Source organism: Amphiura filiformis, chromosome 17 (genome assembly GCF_039555335.1).
Source record: "Amphiura filiformis chromosome 17, Afil_fr2py, whole genome shotgun sequence".
NCBI classification, from domain to species: domain Eukaryota; kingdom Metazoa; phylum Echinodermata; class Ophiuroidea; order Amphilepidida; family Amphiuridae; genus Amphiura; species Amphiura filiformis.
Window position 1 is genome coordinate 18,991,989 of NC_092644.1, and position 27,852 is coordinate 19,019,840.

At 38.3% G+C, this 27,852-nt stretch overlaps 1 protein-coding gene across 2 annotated transcripts in view; it reads right to left on the reverse strand.

Moving 5' to 3' along the window:
- LOC140137415 (uncharacterized) overlaps positions 1 to 26,774 on the reverse strand; it is a 31,973-nt gene extending 5,199 nt beyond the window's left edge. The window contains exons 1-2 of one of the 2 annotated variants that reach the window (XM_072159066.1): positions 26,719 to 26,774; positions 2,364 to 2,426 (exon numbers count right to left, since the gene is read on the reverse strand). In XM_072159066.1, coding sequence (XP_072015167.1) covers positions 2,364 to 2,426; positions 26,719 to 26,722 — 67 coding nt within the window. In that variant the 5' untranslated portion in view covers positions 26,723 to 26,774. Of the gene's footprint in view, positions 1 to 2,363; positions 2,427 to 26,104; positions 26,660 to 26,718 lie in introns of those variants that run through there. The other variant, XM_072159065.1, reaches the window with a different exon arrangement.
- Positions 26,775 to 27,852: the final 1,078 nt, after the last annotated feature.

Genomic DNA, 27,852 nt, shown 5'->3' on the forward strand with positions numbered 1-27,852 from the left:
CTAAGGAAAGAACCCGAAGCAATAGTCCCACTCTGAATTTGAAGAAATCGTCAATATCTTTATAAAAGTAATGGTTTTTGTCCAAATCCATAGCATTGTAATTACGACTTGAGTTTTCGACATTCAGGCAGTTAGCTTGATCAAAAGTGATCTGATCCACTGCATTTCCTGCGGTGTTTGACTGTAATCTCACTCAAAGTTTGTTTCAGCAGTTGATTATGTACGTGGCTGAGAGTGAAAGTGCCGTCATCGCGGTTGATTGCTTTGGCCCTCTTCTTGCGTATCTGTATTGTTTCGTGTTCGTGATATAGCATTTTGAGTCTTTGTCCAATATGCCTGCCCCTTCCCATGATTTTCTTATGCCATGTGATCTGTGCCGATGAACAAGTACACTTTTGAATATGTTGGTTGGAAAAACCCTCGGAAGTTGTTCATCCTTTGATGGAGTTTCGTCCGTTTCTTTGATTTCTTTGGTTGTTGGGCTACACCATCTGGTGATTCACTCTGTCAAACGCCCTCTCTGGATCCGTCACTGTGTTCTCCTTTCTGGCCACGAGGGTTCTAATTACCATGATTACATGGAGAGGGTGTTGACACACATGAAATTCAGGTACTGATCCGCATGTGTATCTTCTGACGGTATACTGACACCTGACAGTTTAACCGATCCATCCTCTTTTAAACAATATTAAGCTAAGGCATCCATTTTCCCCTGGTCTTCATGTTCGTGGATAAAATTAATGCTGCCAGTTGGATCGATGGTGTTTAAATGCTTTGTAAGCTTCTGTGTACTATCTTTTAATTTACAATACATCATCCGCAGATCTCCGCCGATATCATTGCGCTGACCGGACTTCCCATGGCTACACCAAATACCGGTATCTGTCGAAATAATTATTTGTCCACGAAAGTTGAAATAGGTGGTAGTGAGGATGAACGTCATCAATAGGCTAACTTTGTTCTGTCTTTGAGCATGTTGAGGGTTTTGTCGTCTTCTAGCCGTCTTTTTTAATCAGAGTGTTTGTGGATAGTGAAATGACATCATGTCCGATAGAGACTGTTAATTGACCACATGGCATTCAGATGCTAATCGAACAAGAATTCTAGGGCTTTAGAGGTCTGATATCCAATCACAGATATTGGAACACAGTCCAATATCTGTGATCCAATTCATCCTGTATAATCAACAATGGGGAGGATTGGGTTCCCATATTTATTATACGGCAATATCCGTTGTTTTTGCAGTACTTATGGCCGTGTGTTATTTATGAATTTTTACACCAATCAAGTTTCAAATTAGAATATCTACACAACTATCAACTTTAAACAAGCAAAAGTATACATTTTTGAAAAGCTGAAGGCATAAGCAATTCAAATATACACATTTCAACTCATTGTACAGGGTGACCTTGAAGTTATACAGGGTGGAATAAACAAATTCCAAATAAAAAATGGGTCACTTAATGCATTGCTTATTACTTACTAACTTGCAGTTATAAACTGAAAGTAAACAACATTGATTTGGTTAGAGGTTATGGGGATCCTACTGACTGGGGAAGAAAAAAAATCACAGATGTTTGGTAATCTCAGAATACAGGGTGTCCCAAAATATGTTCAAATGTTTTTACAATTCAACATATTTTGAACTGAAACATTTTACCCCTAACCCATACAGAAAAAGTAAGTCCATATTTAGATTCCTCATCAAATTTCCTCTCAGAAAATGTATACTTTGACTATGATAGGATAAGTAATTAAATATTTACAGCAACTTTTAGATTTTGAAGACATCCGCATTGCTTACTACAGTGTTTAATATGAAAACGGGTAGTTTTGTACGTAAAAGTTTGTATTTTATAAACTAAACCAATCATAAAGAGTTCAAAATTATTAAAAACAATTAGCATAATTAATAACCTTTCACAAGAGCTCTTAACCATGCCTGTAGCCCATATGGATGCAAAGATATGATCAGTTGATTCAACGTGCACACACAAAATCTATATTTCTCATAGACTTTGTACATACCGCCACCGCCACAACCGCCACCGCCACAACAACCACCTCGGCCATTCTGAACTCAAAAAATTATAACTCCACTATCTTAGCTGATAAACAATTCTCCTTTGGAGGTCTGTTAGGTCACTCATTTAGCTACAAAATGACACCAAACACACTACAATACCTTTTGTTTAAGCAGAGATATAACAATTTGAACGAGTCTCGATTTGGAAAAGCGTAACAAAACTACCATTTTTGGGTGGCGAGTTCAAAACGCGTGGCCTTATATGCTAAATAACAAATAATCTGGCACACTATAAGCACGCTCAACTTCAATCTACCGAATAGTTAGATCTACTTACCACTTTTTCCGCCGTCTGCTTCTGTTTTGTCTTCTTTCTTCGCGAGATTGATGTCTTTCATTCCTATATGCGGTTAAAAAAGGAGCGATGTAAAAATAAGACTTATGCGGCCTATACACGAACAATTTGATTGAACAATATATATCAAAGACCCTAAATACAAGAGTGGATACAAAATCTGCCATTGTGCACTATACACACGAACATCAATACATGTAGTGATTTTATTGTCCAACCGTCAATAAAATCAAACTAGATTAGATTTCTTCAATAATATTGAAGATAAATATTATTTTGAATCCAACCCTGCATCTAGGGTTCCCAATATTGAACAATCAATTATTAATCGTGTATGGGCCGCATCAATTTGATTGATCAATATCAAAGACCCTAGATGCAAGAGTGAATACAAAATCTGCCATTGCACTGCAAACACGAACATCAATAGTTATTTTATTGTCCAACACTCAATCAAACCAAATTAGATTAGATCTCTTCAATAATATTGAAGAGAAATATTATTTTGTATACAATCCTGCATCTAGGGTCCCCAAGATTGATTAATCAAATTGATCGTGTATGTGCCGCATATTGTGACGTCATAGGTCGAATTTTTGCTCCACAGGAGGCGAAAGTGAAAATTGCTCCGATTTTGATGACATTAGTCTCAAACTCTATGTTTTGCCATGAGAAAAGAGAAAAAGAATAGTTTTTGCTATGAAGGATGTTTCGTTGGTAATAAAGCAAAATAGGACAATATCCACTAAATCGCATTGAATTCGATCTATATTGAGTCAATTTGACCTTGACAATTGTTGTGTAACCTGGATAAGAAAGCACTCTTTAAGAGTTATTACTATTCTTTTTCTCATTTCTTGTAACAAGGTGAATAATTTGAGACCATTTTCAACAAAATCTTATAAATTTTCATTTTCGCCCCAAGCTGCGGAGCCAAATTTAGACATATGACGTCACAATATTACACGTTTGTAACTCCATAACCATACGTCATAGATAGGTCAAAATATACTTTTCTGAATCCTTATGGCCAGAGGATGACGATGGTATGGGTTGTGAGTAAGTTTAAATAACTTCGAATTTGACCACCTGTGCAAAGTTCAATTATCTTTTTCCACTAACTGAGGGGGGTTGTTGAAATGGCTCCATAGCCTAGATTAATCACCAATATAAATACTATTACTCTGCCAAATACGGCAACTTTAACACGATTTGCACGACTGTAGTGCATATGAACTGAAGTCTAGCGCCCCTCTCATATGGCAAGCTACCCAGCAAACACAAAAACGTTTTTAAAACGTTTTAAATAAGTTATATTTTGGCTTTTGGTTTAGGTAAAAACGTTTTAATAACATTAAAATGTCGGGTTATATAAAGGTCATGATAACGTTTTAAAACGTTTTGTATGAAAACACACTACAACAATATTTTTAAATGTTTTCAAAAATGTTATTGTAAGCTATTTGTGCAAACATTTTTGCCAAATATTGTGTCAATACTTAAATAACATTATGTTAAAATGTTTGAACCCAGCAAACACAGAAATGTTCTTAAAATGTTTTTTCAAAAATTTTAATAACATTAAATGTCGGGTTATATAAAGGTCATGAAAACGTTTTTAAAACGTTATTGAAAATATTTTGGGCAAACATTTTTCGCAAAATATTTTTTCAACCCCAAAATAACATCCTGTTTAGAATGTTTTGTATCAAGTTTTCAAGAATGTTTTTGGAATGTTATTAAAACGTTTTATACCCTTTATAAAACCCGACATTTAAACGTTTTCTGTAAAACATTTTTGTTTACTGAGCAGTAGATTATCAAAAAATGTTTTTAAGGTTATGAAAACGTAAATACTCTTAATATACCCTTTCCATAACCCGACATTTAAACGTTTTCTGACAACCTTTTATAACCTTTTGCGAATGATGTCGAAAACGTTTTGTGTTTGCTGGGTAAGCGGCTCATTACGTGGAGATGGCTACGCGCAGCTTATTTAAAGCTACGTGCAGCTATTTGACCAATCAAAATAGTCAATTTAATCACGTGGTTAGGTCGTTAGCTGCGCGTAAGTGTTAGCTATCCTCTTTCACAATTATTATATCGTGTAATTAATTTACGGAATTAGCATAGATAACGAGCGGGTAAGGAGGCCAAATTACAGCACGTGCACATGTTGCTAATGCCTGGCTAAAATGACACAAAGCATATTTATTTAGTGTTTCCAAGTGTATACCGTGTTCTGTATTAGCCGTGCAGGGGATATGAAGGTCAAACAACAACTACTACTGATGTAAAGCGCTGTGTAAAGATATTGCAGGGAAGGCGATATCACATGCCACTGTGTAAATATGGAGAGAGTAATGGGTCATCATTTTCTTCGGAACGGGGGGGGGTCCCTAAATTTACAAAAAGTCGGTGTCAATAAAATTGCGGCCCTCACTATTTCGGCATCAAAAATGTTATGCTCCCACCACCGATACACCTTACCCCCTAACAGGCTAAAATTGTATTGAAATCAGTCTTTTTGAATACAATAAACACACTATCTGTAGTCATCTTGTGACTCCCTACATTTTGTCATTATCAATTTATGACCACCTCCCCTTATTTTTTCTTTCCAAAAAGTATGACCCCTATATTTGGGACCCCTTCAGAAGAAAATGATAGCCCCCTAAATATAGAACAATCATCATTCTGTTCAGATATTACTTTAATAGCACCTATACCATTTTTATGCTGATATACTACAGATATTTTCATTTGCAAAAATTAACAACGTAATATTTGTGAGAGAGGATGTTTACATCAGCTCCACGTGTTTAAAACCGCGAATCTGATTGGTTAATAAGCTGCTAGTAACGAGAAAGAAGCTACGCGTAGCAGTTCCACGCTTTTGGACCCCTTGGCTTGCCATACTCTCACGTACGTCATCCTAATCATATTGCAGAATATCCCAGCAAACACAAAACGTTTTCGACATCATTCGCAAAAAGTTATAAAAGGTTGTCAGAAAACGTTTAAATGTCGGGTTATATAAAGGGTATATTAAGGGTATAAAACGTTTTCATAACATTAAAAAACATTTTTGATAATCTACTGCCCAGCAAACACAAAATGGTTTACAGAAAACGTTTAAATTTTGGGTTATGTAAAGGGGATAAAACGTTTTAATAACATTCCAAAAACATTTTTGAAAAATTTATACAAAACATTCTAAACAGAATGTTATTTTGGGGTTGAAAAAATATTTGCAATAGCTTTTTAAAAACGTTTTCATGACCTTTACATAACCCGACATTTAAATGTTATTAAAACGTTTTGAAAAAACATCTTAAGAACATTTCTGTGTTTAATAATGTTATTTAAATGTTGACAAGATATTGGCCAAAAAATGATTGCAAAAATAGTTTACAATAACATTTTGAACACATTATAAAAATATTGTTGTAGTGTGTTTTCATCCAAAACGTTTTAAAACGTTGTCATGACCTTTATATAACCCGACATTTAAATGTTTTTAGACATTTAAAACATTAAAAAAAAAACATTTTAAGAACATTTCTGTGTTTGCTGCTTGCATATATTTTAACATAATGTTATTTAAGTGTTGACAAAATATTTGGCAAAAAAATTAAAACATTTTGAAAACATTGTTGTAGTGTGTTTTCATACAAAACGTTTTAAAACGTTTTCATGACCTTTATAAAACCCGACATTTTAATGTTATTAAAACGTTTTCACCTATATAAACCAAAAGCCAAAATATAACTTCTTTAAAACGTTTTTAAAACGTTTTTGTGTTTGCTGAGTAGGCTTTTGATGTTGTTAAACTGACTCACATTAATGTGACAAAATACAATCCGAAAGAAAAGGTCCATTTTTTTGTCAAAACGGTGAAACTCAGCCCTCCCTTAAATCACAAAAGGTCCGCTTTTGAGCCGGTCGCACCCCAATAAATCCTGCCGTGTCCGTCAAGCCTTCCTGGGTAAATTTGATGTTGTCATCCACTTGGTTGATATGCGCAAAAAAGTTGTCGAGTTCCGATGTCTTGACTATAATCCAAGTGTCATCGACATAACGATACCATCTGGAAGGCGGTGAACCGGGGTAAGACGACAACGCAAACTGTTCAAATCGCTCGATGTACAAGTTGGAAATAATCGGCGATATGGGGGAGCCCATCGAAAAACCATGGCGTTGCTGATAAAAATTATTGCTATAGCTGAAATATGTATTGTCCAAACACAGGCTCAACAGTTCACATATCTGATCAGGCGACAAGTTGGTACGTTCAATCAGAGTCTAATATCCTCCTTCAAATCATCGCGAACCGCATGTATGGCATCTGCCGCCCGGATCTGCCGGAGGTATGCTAGTAAACAAGGCAGTGACGTCAAACGATGTAATAGTCTCATCCGCGTCCAACACAATACCCTGAATTTTCTTTTCCAAGTCCCTGGAGTTCAAAATACGATGGTCCGATTTGCCGACCAAGGGATGGTACTTGGCGATATAGTAAGCAACTAACTACGTAGGGGTACACTGGCCTTCTGAACCTTCGGGAGTCCATAAAAGTGGGTATCGTCTCTGACGTGGGGTACAATTGGTGTTTCAATTTTGCATCAATAACCTTGTCCTTTTCCTAGAATTGATTTAATTTAGTGGCGATCTTACATTTAATACCACTCGTGGGGTCTTTCTTGAGGGGCGGGGGGGTGTAGGTTTTGGTATCCCTAATAAGGCTTTGGTTGTCGAACCGGGCTGTCGAATTCAACACCACTGTGCAACGCCCCTTATCTGCTGGGAGAATGGTAATATCTTTCAGCGTGTTTATACTGAGCGTACGGCTTTTTGACCCGCTATTTTCCGGGCACAAAATACCGATCATAATCCGGCCACCGTTACCCAGCTTGTTTCTACTGAGACCAGAAAGCCGTGTCTCGCACGATGCACGGCTTTTTTTTCCTGTAAACCGGAAGTACGGAAAACAGATTTGACGGTTAATTATATCCTAAATTTAAAAATCTACGGATGGCAGCTCATGGCATATGACCTACAATCACAATTTAGTATTTTCGTAAAATCCAAATTGCATTAATTTACCAGTGGATCTAGTAATTGGCTATTATGATAATTAATTTACAGCTCATATATAACCAACTCATTAATTATAAAGATATAACCAACTCATTAACTATAAAGAAGTAGGCCTAGACTAAGTAAAGTCATATCCATTTTACTTCATCAAGTTCATGCGATATGTGTCCAGTGTATATAATATCGGAAAGAAGGAACCTACTACATCATAGGCCTAAGCTAGACTATACAAGTACATGAAGTAGAATATAAATCGCGTTATTTTTGCAACACGCATGACCTCGACCCGGCAACCGATGACACGGCTCGTTTCTACTGCGCAGATTACACGCTTTGACCCGGCATGATCCACCTCAAGAGGTGGATCACGAAAGGCGAGCATATGACCCGGCATGACACGGCAACCGATTACCCAGATCGTTTCTACTGGGCTTGTTACCCGGTATGACCCGGCACGGCACGGCATGGCACGGAATTTGGCCCTCAGTAGAAACACGCAGTTTGTTCTTTTTAAGACTTTCCAAAGCAGAATATTCAGCTTTTGACAAGTTCTGGGTCATCAAGCAACTTCCTCACCGATTGGCCTCGTATGACCCCAGATCATCCACCCAGCTGAAGGCCAAAGGTTTTTGGCCGCAACGTCGGTGATTCTATCTAACCAAAGTGAGTTTTTCTGGTTGACAAGATTCAATTTTATACAATTTGAACATTTCCAAGATGAATGAAAGTATACACAGTGTTATTGGAAGACATTCCGAACCATTTAAAAAATTGTTACCAAATTTAATGTAAGAGTCCTCGGTCTACATGTATGAACTTATTTCTTAGCTACATAATTCATACACGGTTCATTTAGATCATTATCATGAAAAATGTATACATGAATCCACACTCACCCCAGTACCCATGGAAACCTTTGAAAAAATAACACGGCTCATTGATAATTATGATATATAAATACACGGGCCGTTGGATCATGAAAAAATACAACAGAAAACATGCCTCATGAACATTGGAATTGTTATCAAAGTTGTCAATAGATTGCAATGATCTTACGGGCCATATCCATAGGTCGTTTTGTTTTGACATTGAAACAAAATTCCATTAACTAAATTGTGATGAGTCCTGGCCATTTTTATAATCAGACTTAACTTTTAAACCCGAGCATAAATACCTAACCCCAACTAAAGTGCCTCAGGTAACGTAGACATCACTTATTTAAAGCCATAGTATAACATTTCCGTAAGAAATAGAATTGTATTTTTTGTAATAAAATGTTAGTTTTCACTGTCAGATATGTCTTTACCTAGCCGTGACTCACGGCTAGGTCCTGAAATCTTGCTGTTTCTTTCTTTCTTTCTGGCAGCACGTCCACTGCTCCTTTATGCTGAGGCCGATTTTGATATAAAATTGGATGGTTTGAACCCAATACTACAAATTAATTGGTCGAGCTATGAGTTTTAAAATATTGGACGAGACGAAGTCGAGTCCAATATTTTAAAACTCATAGCGAGACCAATTAATTTGTGTATTGGGTGAAAAAACATCCTATTTTATCATTATTATGTTTTCAGAATCTTACATTAAATAATGTTTTTAATTTTTTTTTTTTTTTAATTATATATATATTTTTTTTTTTTAGTCAAAATCAAGTAACGTAGGCCCTACAGTGAAAACAAATCTAAAAAAAAAAAAATATATTTGAAAAAAAAAATTGGCCTACATTTACGGATTTTAGTTTGCCCCATTTCCAGAATCCAGAAATTTCCGTAACATTTATAAGACTTGTCTACTACTAGGCCGCTATTACTAGAATGTCAATTTACATCCAGGGGTTCATACACCAACATTCCTACGTCTAAGATTAGAAAGCCATCGTAACTTTCAATGCAGTGTCATATAATCATACATAATAAAGTACCGGTAAAATTATTATGATTGCATGATTGATAGGTCTGCCTACTGAACTACTGAACCCTTCGTAAAGTTACGACTATGGTATTCGCAGAGTGAAATGGACCCCGGATACAAAACAAACTAAAGTGCAATCTTCAACATTTTCAATTTCACGGAAAACGGTTCCTCAATAATAATTTTGACAAACCATATCACATGACATGTCCATCTCATGCATGATCATCATGTTGTAAGCTTACTTACAATTATGCCCGGGGGGGCACTCCCTATCTGAAATGGCAGGGATGTGCCTCGGCCATATTAAACTAGCGGGTACCCGCGCTTCGCGCAGGCCCCCGCTAGATGAGTAAACAGGAGCGGTTAGTAAACGGGAGCGGTTAGCATAAACGATGGAAAATGGTAATCATGACAATTGGTATCGATTTAACAGCTCAATTATTAGGGCCTACTCGGTCAGTGATGTGGTACAATTTTTGTTGCCTCCATTTTGCAAACGATTTCCTTTAGCATAATCTTTTGCGTAATTTTTGTACCAAACACACTTTTGACTTATTTTTTCTTTGTCTTTCCTTTTTTCTTTCAGTTTCTCTCTCTATCTCTTTCCATTTCTTGCTTTCCCGTAGTTCAGTTCCCCGCATGGAGTCTGATTAGGAGTGTGAAGGGCAATTTTTTCCCGCGAATCCCTGAATGACCAACAAAGTGGGGGAGGAATTGCCCTGCCTGCCCCCCTTTGCGCACACCACTGCTTTCCCGTTATTTCGTTCCATTTCTCTCCTTTTTATTTTCTTGCTTGTTCCCTTTCTTTCTTTCTCTCTGTCTCTCTCTCTCTCTCTCTAGCTCTTTCTTTCTTTCTTTCTGTCTGTCTGTCTGTCTTTCTTTGTTTTTCCCATTCTTTCTTTTCGTTTCTCTCACCCTTTCTCTTTCTTGCTTTCTTTCATTCTTTCTTTCATTCTTTTTTTTTCTTTCTTTCTTTCTGTCTTTCTTTCTTTCTGTATGTCTGTCTTTCTTTCTTTGTCTTTCTGTCTTTCTTTCTGTCTGTCTTTCTGTCGTTGTCTTTCTTTCTTTCTTTCTTTGTCTATTTCTTTCTTTCTGTCTGTCTTTCTTTCTTTGTCTTTCTTTCTTTCTGTCTGTCTTTCTTTCTTTGTCTTTCTTTCTTTCTGTCTGTCTTTCTGTCTTTCTTTCGTTGTCTTTCTTTCTTTCTGTCTGTCTTTCTTTCTTTGTCTTTCTTTCTTTCTTTCTTTCTTTCTTTCTTTCTTTCTTTCTTTCCTGTATACATATGTACATGTGGGTTTCTGATTAACCTCATATTTGGCCATACTAAAAAGTGCCCATTTTTGCGGTCTTCGTGCGAATTTGTTCCACTTTTGCACGCATGTATGTGGCCGTTTCTTTCTTTCTTTCGTTCGTTCGTTCTTTCTTTTAAATTTGTTTCTGTTTCATCAAGTTGGCCTATACTATAGCAACATTGGGTTTCAAGAAGGTTGAGTTACATAGGCGTAACTTCAGGTGGTGGGGTGGGGGAAATGGTAATCATGGCAATTGGTATCGCTTTTACCAGCCCAATAACGCGTGTTTGCATATTCGAATTTAACAAAAACACATATCCATTTTGCGTATTTTTGGTAGGCCATACCTTTTTTTAACTTCTTTCTTTCCATTTGTCACTTCCCCTTCCTTCCTGTCTTTCTTTCGTTCGTTCGTTCGTTCGTTCTTTGTTTTCTTTGATCTCTTTTCGACACATCCTTCCGTCCTCACTTTCTTTCATTCCTACCCTTTCCCACCATTTATTTATTTATTTTTCGCCAGGGCTCCTTGTCATTAAACCTTTCTTTCCTTTCCTTCTTTCTTTCTTATTTTCCTTCGTTCTCAGTCCTTCTATCTCTCTTTACTTTTGCTTACATCATTTCTTTACTTCTTTCTCATTTTCCCTCTCTGTGTCTTTTTCCTTCTATCTATATCTCTTACGTTAGATAGGTTTTTCTTTCCCTTTCTCCTACTCTGTCTTTCTTCCTCTCTAGGCCTACTCAAGTTATAGTCAAACGCATCAAAACTCAAAATTTATTTTCAAATTACAAATTTACATACCTTTAAATCAGTTGCGTGTAGCGTGATATGGACAGGCATGTGCCTCCGATCGATCTGAAAATTTAGAAAATTCCACAGGAAAATTGCCGAAAAACTGCGGCCATCAAGCCCCCCCCATGGTCGGTGACCCCCCTCAATATGATGACATAACTGCTTAAATCTTCTAACGGTAATAGCATTTACTGTCGCAATTTTCGTACCGTCTCTGCCATTTTTGCGTCTTGAGGTTGACGCGTACTCACTCGCTGGGTTGCTATGCGTGTGTGCGTATTAATGTGCGTAGGCCTATAGACCTTTTTCTCAGACGTCACCAATCAATCGATATTGGGGTCCAGCATTCGAGTCATCAGCACCCAAACGCAAATACCGCGCCGGCGCGCGCGATCAACTTTGCGCCACGCTAGGCGTCCTGCGCGGAATTGCCAGCGCGCAGTACGCGTTTAGTTCGCCACGGTGTAAAAAGTAAACAAAAAACAAAGATTGAATTTTAAATAGCATCGCGGTTTTTTCCTTATCTTTTGTATTTTATGGCACAACAAACTGAAACAATAGTATACAGAGTCCGTTTAAACAATTATTTTATGGAAGCTAAAGTGAAATATGACAAAACAGAGGAGAAAATACGCTGTATTTGGTGTTTTTACATCGTGGACACGTGATAAACGCACGTGTTGTTTGTTTACATCTCAGACCCCAATATCGATTAGGTGACGTCATCAGAAAAAGGTCTATAGCATGGCAACGAAATGACGGGCCACCATTGGTTGATCCACCAAATAAATCCAAATAATTATTTGTATTTATTAATTTATCTATTTATCTATGCAATTACCATTCATCTGGAAATGCTAGAACTTATTTATTTATCTATTTATTAATTTTTTTGTCATCTATAATCTCTGACATGATACCGATGAATCGATCAGTTCCTCCTCAAAGTATCGATTATCGGCAAGTTCCTCTTTAATAGTACTAGCGGGATACCCGCGCTTCGCGCGGGTCCCCGCTAGATGGGAGCGTTCACCATAACAGGAATAATTACTGAACAGGTAGAATCTTTGAAAAGGTACATTTTATTTTTCTAAATCTGTTCTTTCTTACATTTCCCTTTAGCTTCTTTGTTTATTTGCTGCTTGTGATTTCCCGTTTCCATGTTTTTTTTTTCTCTCGGTTCTCATTATTTTAGCTTCATTTTTCTTACATTTCCTGATTAGTTTCTTTCCTTCTTTGTTTCGTTCCCGTTTCATTTAGTTACTTTAACCCGTTGGCCTATTATTCGTACTTTTTTGTCCTCATTTTAATTTAATTTTTCTTTATAGTACCGCTTCATGTTGTTTATACAACAAACATCTTTTTCCCGTATTTATTACGTCCTCTCATATAGCGTGTCTGCGGACGTGTTCACCCGTTATCATAATCCCGTGACCCGTCCATATGTACCTTCATGTCCACTGGTCTCTGGCTCGCAGTCGCGTGGCTCTGCGCCGTTTACGCGCCCATTGGCGTAGTGCGCGTTACGCACGAGGCGCCGACGCGCTGCCGGCCAGCTGCAGTGACGCGTAGGCCGACAACCGATTTTCATAACAAAAAACCCGTTTTACCCATATTTTCACTGTTTTTGCAACCAATTCTTGACCGTTTTCAACCAAATAAAGTTTAAACACGTTCCCGTATATTCATCGATCTCCCGTATGAATTTGGCGACATTTGGATCGAAACTGACGGAGCCTTTATAGGCATACATAGATAGATACATACATAGATACAACATTTCCCTATTTATAGTAAGATAGAAGTAGGGGGCATTCAGGTCAAATGTACAATTACAAAAATATGGGGTCATTCAGTACACAACCTGAATAAAAATGGGGTCATTCGGTATGAAACTTTGAAAAAAGGATGGTCATTGGGGTAACAAAAAGTAAAATGGGAGTCATTGAGTACAGGATTGCCAAAAGAGTATCATTAAGTACACATAAATAAGTGCCAAACTGTGTAAAAACAACTTGGCCACCTTGGAAATGTGAAAAATCTCATTATTTCTGGAGGACCACCTAAATTTGGGAATTAAAAGGGGGGTCATTGGGTATAGCAGGAAATAGAAAAAGGGGGTCATTGAGTAGGCCTACATGGATTTTTTTAAAGGGGGTCATTGGGTAATAGGTAGGACCATAACACAAAAAAGGGGGTCATTGGGTACAATTAAGCCGGTTTGAAAAAGGGGGTCATTCCCGAGGCACATGATGCGTATCCACTATGGAAGTGCCCCCCCCCGGGCAATTATGATAATATCTTCCATTTCGGTCCAAAGCCCTAACGTGTTTGTGCTATTAATCACACACCCTGTCATGCCTGTTGAGTCTTCTAGTAGTCATGGTAGTTCGAAAAAACCCATCGACAGATAGAAATCCTCAGGTTTTGTCAGAAAATTGAATAATTTTGGTTCATTTTCTAACCCGAAAAACGGCGAAGGTGCCGAATTCGGAAGCTGTTCACATTGAGATTTCGGGCCGGTTTCACAACTTACTTTACTATTGTCACGGAAATTTCACCAAAGCACTCTTGTTTATCTTTATAAACAATTAGAAAAATGATACATTGCATTTTCGTGCCTGGAATCCTTGGACAATTCTTTGTCGCTAAGAGAGCCGTCGCCGCCGCGCTGGCTGGCTGACAGCTAAATGTTATTATTTTCATTTTTGTAGGGGCAAACTTGCTTTGCTCCCCTGGTTAGCAGAAGCTTGGTACTAAGTAATACAATCTTCGATGACTCGGAACCAACAACAAAAAGTGACACAAATCATCACAAATCCAAGGATACACTTTAGCTGAAACGTATCTTGATGATGTTTATTATCTTCACTTGCTATTCTTCTTCTTGTTCTTGTCACAAATACTAATTATGTTGGTTTAGGTAAAGATTAATTGTGTCTTTACCGAGAGCTTCTACACTACAATACTTCAAAATACAAGATGACAGCCTCCAGTGCCAAATTCGGCACCAAATTACATGTGATTGATGGGCTGCAGGCTATGTTTAGCTTATACTTCAAGGGCGCTCATCACATAAACAAACATGCCATAGGAATGCAATGATTAAGGATGCACAACACTTAAACAAACTAAATTTAGGTAAATGGCATCAACATTCCGGCGCCTAATTGTCTGCTACCAGCAACAATTCTTCTTAAAACATAGTTTTGGTGTGCCATTTACTGACAAAACTGAACCTTTTACAAGAGGTGCCTTTGTGACCCCTTAAACTTCAAAACATCAAACTTGACTGATTTTGAAACATGAAAAAATTTGTGAAATCAAAAAACCTTTATCTGAGATTCACTTGTGTGATAAAAAACTTGTATCAATGCTATGATTCAAAACAAAAAAAACATTTCAAAAATTTCAAGTGATTTGATCCAAAAGAAAAAATAAACTGAGTTTTGGACATTTCAAAGTGATTTTAACTTCACATGAAAGAATTATTTAGCTTCATTTTACAGGATAGATGATGCTGCACTCAAGAGATAACTGCCCATGCCAACCAAAATTACTTGAAACAAAACCAAACAAAAGCCCACACAACAGGCAAATTTTGGTGAGATTGGAAAAGCCAACTGAACACATGGGAGATACTATTTAAGTGCAACATGATCACAACATATCAACATGAACACAACAATGTTTAGTTTGTAAACTAGAAATGCAGTCTGTTGCTGTCCTTTAGATGAAAGTACATAACTCCTTGCATGCGAATATCTTGTTTGGTACACCTTGTAAATGAGAATACAACTTGATATAATATGACTGCCTGTGCACAACCATAGCAGCCATGAGAAAAACACAACTTGATATAATATGACTGCCTGTGCACAACCATAGCAGCCATGGCCCAAATTTGCAAATTCAGTCAATCCAGGTTATAGTCAAAACACCAGATGCTGATAGGATGCATTTACTTGCAAAGTACATGTAGAAGGGAATACACAATTATAAACTTGGTGAAATTATTTCAGACCTCGATCATGCATACCCTTTGATAAATAGCAGAGCAATAATTTCAAGAGAAATCAAATTTGAGCATTATCGAGATTCCAAAATACACGCAGAGAACATTACTTTCAAATGTGTATCCCAAATATGGATTACATGTAGATCACTGTACACAACCAACAAATTGTGCACACATTGTAAGCAGTAGAATACGATGTAGAATCTTGCAAATTAAAACTCCATGGGCCTGTGGTGTACCAAACTTTAAACAAACTTGCTAATGATGCACACTGGTTCCATCGGTACAAATGCATGCAGCGGATTGTCTTTACAAAATCAAATTCACAGATGTGGTGATCGGTGACAAACATGTTCATTCTTGATCTTGACGATGAGTTGTATACGAATCTGGCAACTTCACACTAAACGCAGACACATCGCTGTAGAGACGAATCACCAGTCTTGACATCTGTAATACAGGTAGGTTCATCTGTCGTCACATCTGGTAGATCTCATGATGAATTTGACAGTTTGCATCAGTTGTTCTGAAGCGAAAGTAAGGTGTCAGCTTGCCTTTCGAAGCAAATTAACGTAAACTGATGTTTAGTCTGTGACTTCTGATTCTAACAGCAGACACAGTTTATCAATGGGTCTGGTGAGAATGCTTGTCCTAGTTTTCACTCGCACACGTCGAACCAGTCCATCACTTGCAGGGAGTGTTTCAACCACCCTGCCTAGGGGCCATACGTTTCTGGGAGTAGATTCATTTACAACCATGACGACATCGCCCACCTTGGCATTTCGCTGTGGGTGAATCCACTTTTGTCTTTGTTGTAACTGAGGAAGGTATTCTTTGATCCATCTGCGCCAAAACAGGTCTGCCAGATACTGGACTTGCCTCCACCGACGCTTGGCATACTGACTCAGCTTTCCTGCAGCAGCGGCTGGTGGTAAGATCATATCACTCTTTAGTTGAAGAAGGTGATTTGGTGTAAGTGGCTCTAAGTCAGATACTTCTCCTGGAACACTGGTGAGTGGTCGGCTGTTAACTATGGCTTCTATCTCACACAGTAATGTATGAAGAGAGTCATCTGTTAGTGTTTGTTCCTTTATAACAGAGCACATCACTTTCCTGATTGTCCGTATTTGACGTTCCCAGATGCCTCCATGGTGACTTCCTGCTGGTGGATTAAAGATCCACTCAATCTCTCTTTGCAGAAGGTAGTCATGGATTCTGTCTTGATTCCAAGCGGCAATTTCTCGGCGTAACTCTCTTTCTGCCCCTATCAAATTGGTGCCATTGTCAGAGCGGATCTGTTTCACTTGGCCTCTTCTGGACACGAATCGTCGTATGACATTTACGCAGGCATCAGTGTCCAAAGATGCTGCCATTTCAATGTGTATGGCTTTGGATGCAAGGCAGACGAACACTACACCATATCGCTTGACTATACTACGGCCTTGTTTAACTTCTAGGGGACCAAAATAGTCCATTCCAACTCTTGAAAATGGTGGCTCTCCTGGAGTGACTCTGTCTTTGGGAAGATCACTCATCATCTGCTGTTGTACCTTTGCATTCCTTTTTCTGCAGGAGATGCAACTGTTGATAACCTTTCTAGCTGCTGCATTAGCATTTGTTATCCAGTACTTCTTATGCAGGTGAGCCAACATGTGGTTTCTGCCCCCATGTCCAGTTGCTTCATGAACGTCATGTAAAATCAACTTTGCAATGTGGGACTTCTTTGGTATGATTGATGGAAATTTTGTCTTTTCAGGTAGAGCTGACTTAGCCAGTCGACCACCTACTCTGATTACTCCATCTTCTATAAATGGATTAAGTCTGTAGAGAGGACTTGCTTTCTTAATCTTGCTAACTTGTCGCAAGTCGTCTTCTGGCTGACTGTCATTACTTCTCAATTGCAGCTCTTTTAGTGTCTTAATTTCTTCTGGATATGCCTTGGTTTGGACATATACTATTACAGCTCTTTCTGCTTCTTGCATGTCAGCAACATTAAGCAAATCTGTAATGTTGCCATGCTCTTCATTCTCATCATTCTTTCTACCATCATCATCTCCATTATCAACTCTATCATCAACTTTATCATCATCTCTATCATCATCTCTATCACGACAGATCTTGCGGAGATGTTTCTTGACTCTGAGGATCCATGCAACACAACGACAAAGTTGATACCATGAGGAGAATCGTGTAAGTAGTTTCTCCATTGTATCTGTTGCTTCTTCTGTCAACGCTGTGTTGACTACTAATTTCTTTTTAACTTCTGGATCATCAGCTAGCTCTTCAGCGCTGTTTCCAATGGTAGTCTTTGGCCACTGGTTTTCTGCTTTGTGTAAGAAGTCTGGACCATCAGTCCACCTTCTATTCTTGAGGAAGCAATCAACGGCTAAGCCCCTTGAGCAGTCGTCTGCAGGGTTTGAGCTGGTTCCTACATACTTCCATTGGTGTGGCTGGGAGCCATCTCTAATCAGTGCGACTCGATTAGCCACAAAGGTGTGGAATCTGGCGGTGTCATTGTTAATATACTTGATCACGGTCTGACTATCAGTCCAGAAGTATGTGCTTTCGACCTTCAACTGTAGTTCCTTTTGCAACATGTTGTTGACCTTTACTGCCATTGCAGCTGCAGTTAACTCTAGGCGAGGTATAGTTATGATCTTCAAAGGAGCAACTCTTGCCTTGGCTGTCAGGAGAGTAAGATGCACTTGACCACTCTCGTTAACGAATCGTAAGTAACTCACTGAACCATACCCCTTCTGACTTGCATCACAGAAGTGGTGCATCTGAACTTCACTTTCTTCAAAGTCCTTGGGCTTGAAACATCTTTCGATGGTGAAATCTGACAATTTCGGTACTTCATCAAGCCATCTTTCCCAACGGGTCAGAAGCTCACTAGGAATAGACTCATCCCAACCAAGCTGCAGCTTGCTTAAGTTCTGCAGTATTTGTTTTGCTGGCAGGATTGCTGGAGCAACAAATCCTAGCGGGTCATAGATGGAGCTTACAGTTGCTAGGATGCCTCTTCTGGTAGGAGGTCTCTCTTTACTTTAATATGGAAGCCGAACCTGTCGGTTTGTGGTGACCATAGCAACCCCAGCACCTTTTCTGATGGTAATTCTTCATTCTTCAAATCTAGTGTCTTTGTAGTCTCAGCTCTATCGTCTTCAGGGATTGACTGCAACACTTCTCTTGAGTTACTCAACCACTTTGTCAACTTGAAGCCACCATCCTTACACAAGCTGGTGAGATCACTGACGAGTTGAATAGCTTTGCTTTCACTTTCGATAGATTTGAGGTAGTCATCGACATAGAAGTTGGACAGCACTGTGTTGCATACTTCTTCGCTGTATTTCTCCTTACCATCATCAGCGGTCTTTCTCAGTGCGAAATTTGCACATGAAGGTGACGAAGTTGCGCCGAACAAGTGCACATTCATCCTATATTCCTTCAGAGGCAGACTCAGGTCACCGTAGGGCCACCATAGAAATCTTACTAAGTCTCTGTCTGGTTCTGGTACACGCACTTGATGGTACATTGCTTTTATGTCTGCTACAACTCCAACAGGGTGCTCTCTAAACCTCGTCAACACACCTACCAAGTTGCTTGTCAAGTCGGGTCCTTTTAGTAATTGTGAGTTTAAAGACTGGCCCATGTACTTCGCCGCACAATCAAATACAACTCGCAGCTTGCCCTTGGTGGGGTGAAACACCCCATGGTGGGGGACATACCACACCTTGCCATCCTTTCTATTGCATGCATCTTTGGGCACTTCTTCTGCATAATCATTTTTAAACATATCATTCATGAATGCAGTGTATTGGTCGTTGAAAACCGAGTCCCTTTCTAACTTCCTCTTCAGATGGCATGCCCGCTGTTCGGCTTGATGTATATTGTTTGGCAATTTCATGTCATCATCTTTGAGCGGGAAACCTACTTGGTAGTGCCCATCTACATACTTGATTGATGCTTCTACTCTGTTTAGGAATTGTCCTTCACTCACGCTTCTCTCTGGTTTATCATCAATGATTCGCTCATTGAACTCAGCGTTGTAGAGTTTCTCTAATTGCTGGTCAATAGTGTCATGTGCCTTAATTCTGTGGATGACTGATGTCCTTTTGTGTTCTTTATTTTTGACACCATACACTGTCCATCCGAGTCTAGTTTGGCAGGCGAAAGGTCCTTCACCTTGGCTATTTACTACATGTATTGGCTCAAATGCTTTAGGCACATTATTTCCTATGAGGAGACCAATATGGCATTGAGATTCATCATTTAATCTTCCTAGCTTAACTTCTTCCATATAAGGAATTGCATCAATATCATCCTGGTTGATGATGTCAGCCAAGTCACCAGGGATCTTATCTTGTGTATATGCCTTTGGAAGAGAGATGATATTATTTCTGTTCATGTCAGAAACTTCTAAATCTTGGATGATTTCACTGTCTACTATGATATCATCTGTTATGGTTTCAATTTCCAATTTGGTTTTCTTGCCTTTAACATGCAGTTCCTTTTGCAGCCTTTCAGAACAGAATACAGCATCACTGCCGTTGTCGAGATAGGCGTAAGTTTCTACAGACATTCTGGAAACTCTTGAGTAGACTATGACTGGTATTATTGTGGGATATGATTCACTAGATTTAACTCCGGCGCCTGTAAGCCCACATGTCTGATTGGCAACTTCACCAGACTTCTTTGTCTCTTCCTGTTTCACATGCAGCACTGTTGGATGGCGCTTTTTACATGTCTTGCAGGTAAGCTTGTATTTGCAGATTTTACTGTAATGTGTTGCTTTCTTTAGGCAGCCAAAACAAACTCCCAACTCTCTTAGATACTGCAACCGGTCACTTATAGGCTTTTCCTTCAATTTGTTACACATTTCCAAAGTGTGATCTTTACCCTTGCAATATGTACACGGCTTGTCGGCTCCTGGGCTACTTGACGACACATTTGGCCTGGCTCCTGGACTATATGACATTACATTTGGTCTGGCTCCTGGACTATTTGATGTCACACTTGCCGACACAGCTTCTGTGTTTGTTGCTAGATTTCTTCTAGCTTTATAAGTCTGATAGTTTGGGTTTTTACCCTTTCTTCCTTCTTAGTACTATCTTCCTTCTCCGTCACACTTCTACCGTAGGCAGCATTAGTTGCGATTCTAGCCTGTTTTTCTAAGAAGGAGGTGAAGTCTTCAAATGTTACCACTTTGTTTCTTTCTTCTTCTACATAATCTACTTGTCTCCTCCATCTGTCTCTCATACTATATGGTAACTTCATCATCAACATTCTAATGTTTGCTGTACTTTGCAACTCATTAGTATAGCCCAGGCTGGTCATGGTATTTTTGCATTCTAACAAAAATAATGACAAATCTTGTAGCCCTGAACTATCACCTTTCACATTCGGCCACTGCCTCATCTTCGCTAAGTAAGCCTCTGCAATCTTGTGCTTATTACCATATTTCCTTTCCAGCAACCTTTTTGCTTCCAGGTAACCAACCTCATCATCCATGTGAATACAACTTTTCACCAAACTGTTGGCTTCACCTCTTGTGTACTGTTCAAGATAGTACAGACGGTCTCTATTGCTTTTGCTCTTATTTTCGATTATGAATTCGAAGGCTCGTATGAAAGTAACATATTGAAGCGGGTCTCCAGTAAAGGTCTGTAGTGTCCGCTTTGGTAAACTCGCTTGTTTATGTTGTTCGACCAACAGCCTTGTCAAGTTGTCTTGGTTGCGTGCCAAATTTTCTATACTGGTATCTTCTTTCACTTCTATTGGCTCGCTTTTTACATGTTGCCGTGGCAACATGACTTGTTTTTTCTTCACATCAGGCTCTGGTGACAAAGTTACTCTATGACCGTACGTTACTGATGAAGGCCCTTCATGTTCATACTGTTCACTGTACTGTTCTTGACCATACTGTTCATCAATATTTTCATATTTAGTGGCAGACAAATAATGTGGGGGTATTCTGTCCCCTGTACTCTCTGATTCCTCAGGTGCTGCTGCAGGAAACAAGACTTCACTTGGTGGTGGAAAGTTGACTTGCATAACTTGACTGGTTGTTAACCTGCTTCTTGGTTGAACTTGTTGACCTAAATCAGTATGTACTTTACCATCAGTAGTCATGCCCACTGCTGGCTGCTCTTTTGCAGGTCCCAACTCCACATGTGTGTATTTTGGTCTTGCCCTGGATTTAGACCTACAGCACCAATTGTATCATATTTAGCTAGGAACTTGCCATCAATTTCTTGACCTTCTCTAGTGTTGTGGTTCAACCACTGCCTCACTGATGTGTTTGTATCTGGTTGAGCTTCTGTGAGGTCATCAAGCACCGATTTTGGTCTACTTCTTAAGCTCTGGGATTTATGTTCATAATCCTCCAATACATCTATTTTGGCTTGCTCTATGTTTATTTCGGTCTTCATTTCCAACCACTCTCTTTGTTGTTGTAAGTCCCTTGCCCTGGCTTGCATTTCTTGTTCCAAGTCTCTTGCCCTTGCTTGGATATTAAATTCCTCACTTTCTAAAGCTTGTTTTTCCTTCAATGCTTTGGCTCGACATTCTAGCTCTACCTTTCTCGTTGCTGCTTGTAATAAAGCATATTCTGTACTTTTAGATAGTGCATCACTTTTATAAGATCTTCTGCTTCTTAATTCGGAACCGCTTTTATGACTCGACATGATGTTTTCGATAGTACCGAAACGAACGAATTAACGAAACGACGCCGATGCAAGCAACGAAGCGCAAATATTTTTCTAAAGTGAACAACGGTTCACTAATTTATGTGAGAAACTATACGTAGGACCTGTGTAAAGTGTGGTTTGTGAGGCTACATGTGTCGAAACCTGAAATAAATATGAATGTCAGTATACACGAAACTTCGCTTGAATGCAGGCCCTACGTTGCTTACCGACGGGTGGGAGAAAGCTCGATGCACCCGTTTATTGTGTGCCGACGGGCGGGAGTAAGCTCTTTGCGTCCGTTTATTGATAACAAAATACCACAAAACTCTTTTTTAGGTAGAAGTCCTGTGTCAGTGTTGTATGATTCTATGAGTTATTCCTGCATGCACTAGCTGTGCAACTGCAAGATTACTAATGTCAGTATTAGAGGCGTACATGCAGGCACTTTACTACCAAACTTTATTTGAATTGTCGTAAGCGACTCGCGACGGGTGGGAGTAAACTTGTTACCCCTTTATTAGATATTTATTAAAAAATACCACAAAGCTATTTTTCAGTAGTAGTCCCGTGTCAGTTTGTGCTTGTGTTGTCGTAAGCGACTCGTGGGAGTGTTAGAAATGTACATGCAGGCACTACTACTGATATCTTTATTTGATTTCTACGAATCGGATTCATAGGCCTTGATAACTTCTTTGAAGTTCTAATCTATAAGCTTCTACCAAGTGTGCATTTATCTACATGCACACTCATTAATATTTGCTATATTCAGTGACGTCTGACATGACTGGAGGCTGTGGTGACTGTCTGTGCCAATGCAATGTTTATGTTTACACTGCTGACACGACCTTAAGCTTTTAGCTATTTTTAGGTAAGCTTACAAAACAGACGCTCAACTGAACCTTTATTTGGTAACTATTTACCAACTATAGCATCTTCTTACAGACAATTAATCTTTACAAATGTAGGGGCAAACTTGCTTTGCTCCCCTGGTTAGCAGAAGCTTGGTACTAAGTAATACAATCTTCGATGACTCGGAACCAACAACAAAAAGTGACACAAATCATCACAAATCCAAGGATACACTTTAGCTGAAACGTATCTTGATGATGTTTATTATCTTCACTTGCTATTCTTCTTCTTGTTCTTGTCACAAATACTAATTATGTTGGTTTAGGTAAAGATTAATTGTGTCTTTACCGAGAGCTTCTACACTACAATACTTCAAAATACAAGATGACAGCCTCCAGTGCCAAATTCGGCACCAAATTACATGTGATTGATGGGCTGCAGGCTATGTTTAGCTTATACTTCAAGGGCGCTCATCACATAAACAAACATGCCATAGGAATGCAATGATTAAGGATGCACAACACTTAAACAAACTAAATTTAGGTAAATGGCATCAACAATTTTCAATAACATAATTTGCACACGGTACTAAGGACGGTACGATAGTCTCATTTATGCAATTTATGGTCCCCATACGAGTGGTCTTTAAGCTAAACGTACACTGGCGGGAAATTTAAAATTTAAAATGTTCACGCTAAATATTTGGGTATGAGCATATGAAAAACAGCCCCGGTTTTGAAAAAATAGCGTCCAAGTGTGTGAAAAAATCGGGCTCTTCAGCTCTGTACAAAGTATAGGGACTAAGATTCTGAAAACATAATAATGACCAAACTTGGTCACAAGCACCACAGACAGCTGTCCAAGATGTAACATGATACGTGACCAGATCCGGGTCAAACGTCACGCAAGGGACACAGGGGTCAAAAAAGTGATTTCAGCTTAAAATGCTACTCTTTCCACAAATTTCATGGCTCAGAGTTGGGACTTGCACACATGCATTGACCTTCGATGGTTCACAAAAGTTGCTCTCCGATTTGGGATCAAAGGTCATTTAGGGGCACTTCCGGTCATTTATGAAATACTAGTGCCTTCAAAATGCTACTTCTTGCACAAATTAAGTAGTACAGAGTTGGTACTTACACACATGCATTGACCTTAACAGGTGCATAAAAGTTTTTCTCCGATTTGGGGTCAAAGGTCATTAAAGGGTCATTTCCGGTTAAAATCGAATTTAAAAAAAAAATTCATATCTACTATATGCTGGTGCCACTTGCACAGAAATGATCCTTATTACATCCTAAACATGTCAAAATATATTTATGACCCCAAAGGTCAAAGTTTATGGGTCAACAGTCAAATTTTAAAATTGGTCCAATCAAGCTCAAATTCAACAGGTATGTTCCTTATGACATTCCTAACATGTTAAAAATATTTTTGACCCCAAAGGTCAAAGTTTAGGCGTCAAATGTCAAATGTTAAAATTGGTCTGATCATACTCAAATCTCGGATTTTGAAAAAACTACAGCACCTCAAGCCTTGATGTTTGCAGGGTATGTTAGTTTAGTAAAGTACATAACAATCGTGTAAAAAACAGAATTTTGACAAATATTGAGGGCATCCTCCTCAGCAATTGTTGATAATATGGCTTTAATACACGGAATAGTATGTCGTTGCGATTTTTATTCTTTAATTTGAAACAAAAATGCGATTGTATAATTTCGTAAAATCTTTTTTTTTTCATTGAGATTTGCTTTATTCCGTGTTAAATTATGAAAAACTCACAGCCAAATCAGGTTATTAGGCCCCTACATTTCTCTAATCAGTGAGTGAGTGATATGCGTCTATGATCAGCTGTTGATTAATATATATATATATTAGAAGTGCCCAGTACACTGTCAGAACTCTACTCATTAGGAAACGAATTTGGAGAAAACCTTCTGTTAATAAAATACTATGCTGAGCCACCAGCCTGGGTGACTCACGCTCCAGTAATTTCAGATGATTGAGCTCAGTGTACATCAAAGAATGTCTTCCAATTCATGAAAACAAATAGATAATCAGCTTATCGGATTAAAAGCTTAGAGGGAAGGTCTTGCTGCTCAGCGAGTGTTTGTAATTATCAGACGGTTTTCTCCAAATTCATTCTCTAATGTGACTACCCTCTATAGGCAGGTCCATCCCAGGAAAAAAAAACACTTTTCCCTACCAGAACCACAATTGGTATAATAATGATGCTTGGTTTAATAGGATTTTTAAAAAAGCCCACGGGCCACCTCGATTTTTTTCCTAAATCCAAGATGGCCCGTGTAGTGGTGTACAAAATATCATTAAAATAACTTGTTTTGATATCTTTATGTGAATTAAATGCCACCATTTCGCCCCAAATGTATCCAGATATAAGCAAAATATACAAACTGATTAATTTCAGTCAATGTCTCATCACTCGATCTTGAAATATTCAAAATGGCTGCAATTCACACTGTACTCACTTTTTTAAAAATCATTGAAAAAAAAAGATGGCATTTGCTTAAGATGTCAAAGCATATTTTCAATGATTTTTAACCTTTACAGTGCAAATGGCAACCAATTTTCAATATTTCAAGGTCAAGTGATGAGACATTGACTGATGTTAATCTGTTTGTATAGTTTGCTTATACATTTTAGACGCAAATGGTGCCATTTACTTCACATAAATATGTCAAACATTATTTTTTTCAATCAGGTGATGAGACATTGACTGAAATTAATCAGTTCGTGTATTTTGCTTATAATCTGGATACATTTTAGGCGGAATGGTTGTATTTGATTCACATAAAGATGTTTTAAAAAACATATTGATAATTTTTTGTACACGTGGTGATTTTGGGCGCCATCTTGGATTTAGGAAAAATCGAGGTGACCCGTGTGCATTTTTTTTTAACCCTATTAACCCAATCAACATGTGCCAAGTGTGGTTCTGGTAGAGAAAAGTGTTAGTTTTTTCCTGGGATGGACCTGCCTATATTTTTATCATATAATTATAAATGAGAACAGCCTGGACTAGAGTTTAGACTAAATTTAATTGACTATTATACCTTGCTGTATGCTCTCCAGGCTATCTTGCATAGTACTCATCTTGTCACCCATTCTATCCATCGCTTTTTTAATATTTCCAAAATTGTGCAAACATTGTACTGCTTGAAGTTCAATAAGTACGCTATCCAATTTTTGGTTCAGCGAAGTTATTTTATCCTTACTGTCTCGAGCGCGGAAGAACTCTTTGAGACCTGATTTCTTGGTAGCCAATCTTTCAGAGAACTTGTCGCCGTCCTTAATCAGTTCGTCCATTTTTTGCATCGCCTGCCCGACATTGGTCAGCTCACCCGAAGTTGTTTTCAAGTTCAGGTTACCACTATTAACATGGTTGTCGATTTCCTTCATGATCCCTAACATTGTATTCAATCTACTTCGAAAGTACACGAGTTCATTTGGCAGATCTTTCATGGTTTCTAGTCGGTTGTACACATCATATCCCAATTTGATGAGATCTACCGTTAGTCCAAGAGCATCCATGATATTTGAAACAGAATGACAAATATAAAGGAAAAATACGCGAAGTAGGGTAACCTTGATGCGAACGTTTGAAATTAAGTAAAGTTTAAAATGAGACTGAAATTACGAAAACGGTGGTACTTTCAAGTTCACTTACGCATGCAAACTGGACAAAGAAAAATGCTGGTCTCATCCAATACGTTATTATTTCAACTGCATCGTCATACACATGTACATATCGCATTGTATGATTTTATGACTCATGAGTACCCATGGTGACGGTCAATGTTCAAGTTCATGGCCATTTGTAATTGTTTTATTACCTATGTGTACATGTACATAGGCCTACTAATGAAAAATTTAAATCCGGGATTTAAATGTGATCCACAGCCTCATCTCCCACATTTCTCAAACAAATTTGAGATTTTTATACCACTGGAAACCTCTGGCTACATAATGTTTAAATGTAATTAATGTGTTCAGCTAAAATCGTCATAGGCCTATTTGTTTTACCTGTAGTACATTAAACATGTAAAAAAGGTATTACATTCGAATTCTGCTTAACCAGAACGAAATTCCAACACATGTCCTATGGAGCAGCTGTTAAATACACATAATCGTGCATAAACGCATAATCGGAATCAACATAAATATGGCATGGAAAGCATTTTTAGTGGATACGTGGATATCTACTGAACAATTTCATAAAAAAAGACGATGCTAGGATCACGAAATAAAATGGTAATGGCTCGGTCATCATGTAAGTTGTTCCACGTAGACCTTAACTGTTTGATTTTATTCATGATAAGACACTTAAAGTCATAATGTACGATCTTATAATATGAATTTGGTTAATTTTTTTCAAACCTGATTTTTTGGCATATTTGTAATGTTTATACATGTATGTCACAGCTTGCCCCTAAATGGAATCAGCCAAATTTGTTGTGTTTGTAGGTAAACAGAGCCAAGTTCGACATAAAGTCATAATTCAAGAAATTATGACTTTATGTCCTCCCATAGAACTGGGTGTTAAACGGCCAAAATAACAAGCAGTGTTTCTTTCACATTACCTCGTTATTTCAGCTCAAAATGGACTGAAACCATTCCTGATAATTATTTCTAGTATTATTTCAGCATTTTGAGTATATAATGACAAATTTAAAATTTGAAGGCAATGGTAGGCCTACATCAAGCCTTTAATAAGCATTATTTTATTAAAATATTTCCCTTTCCAGTCAGCCACCTGGACAACCGATTCTTTAGAAATGCTTAGTCGCGATCGATACATGTT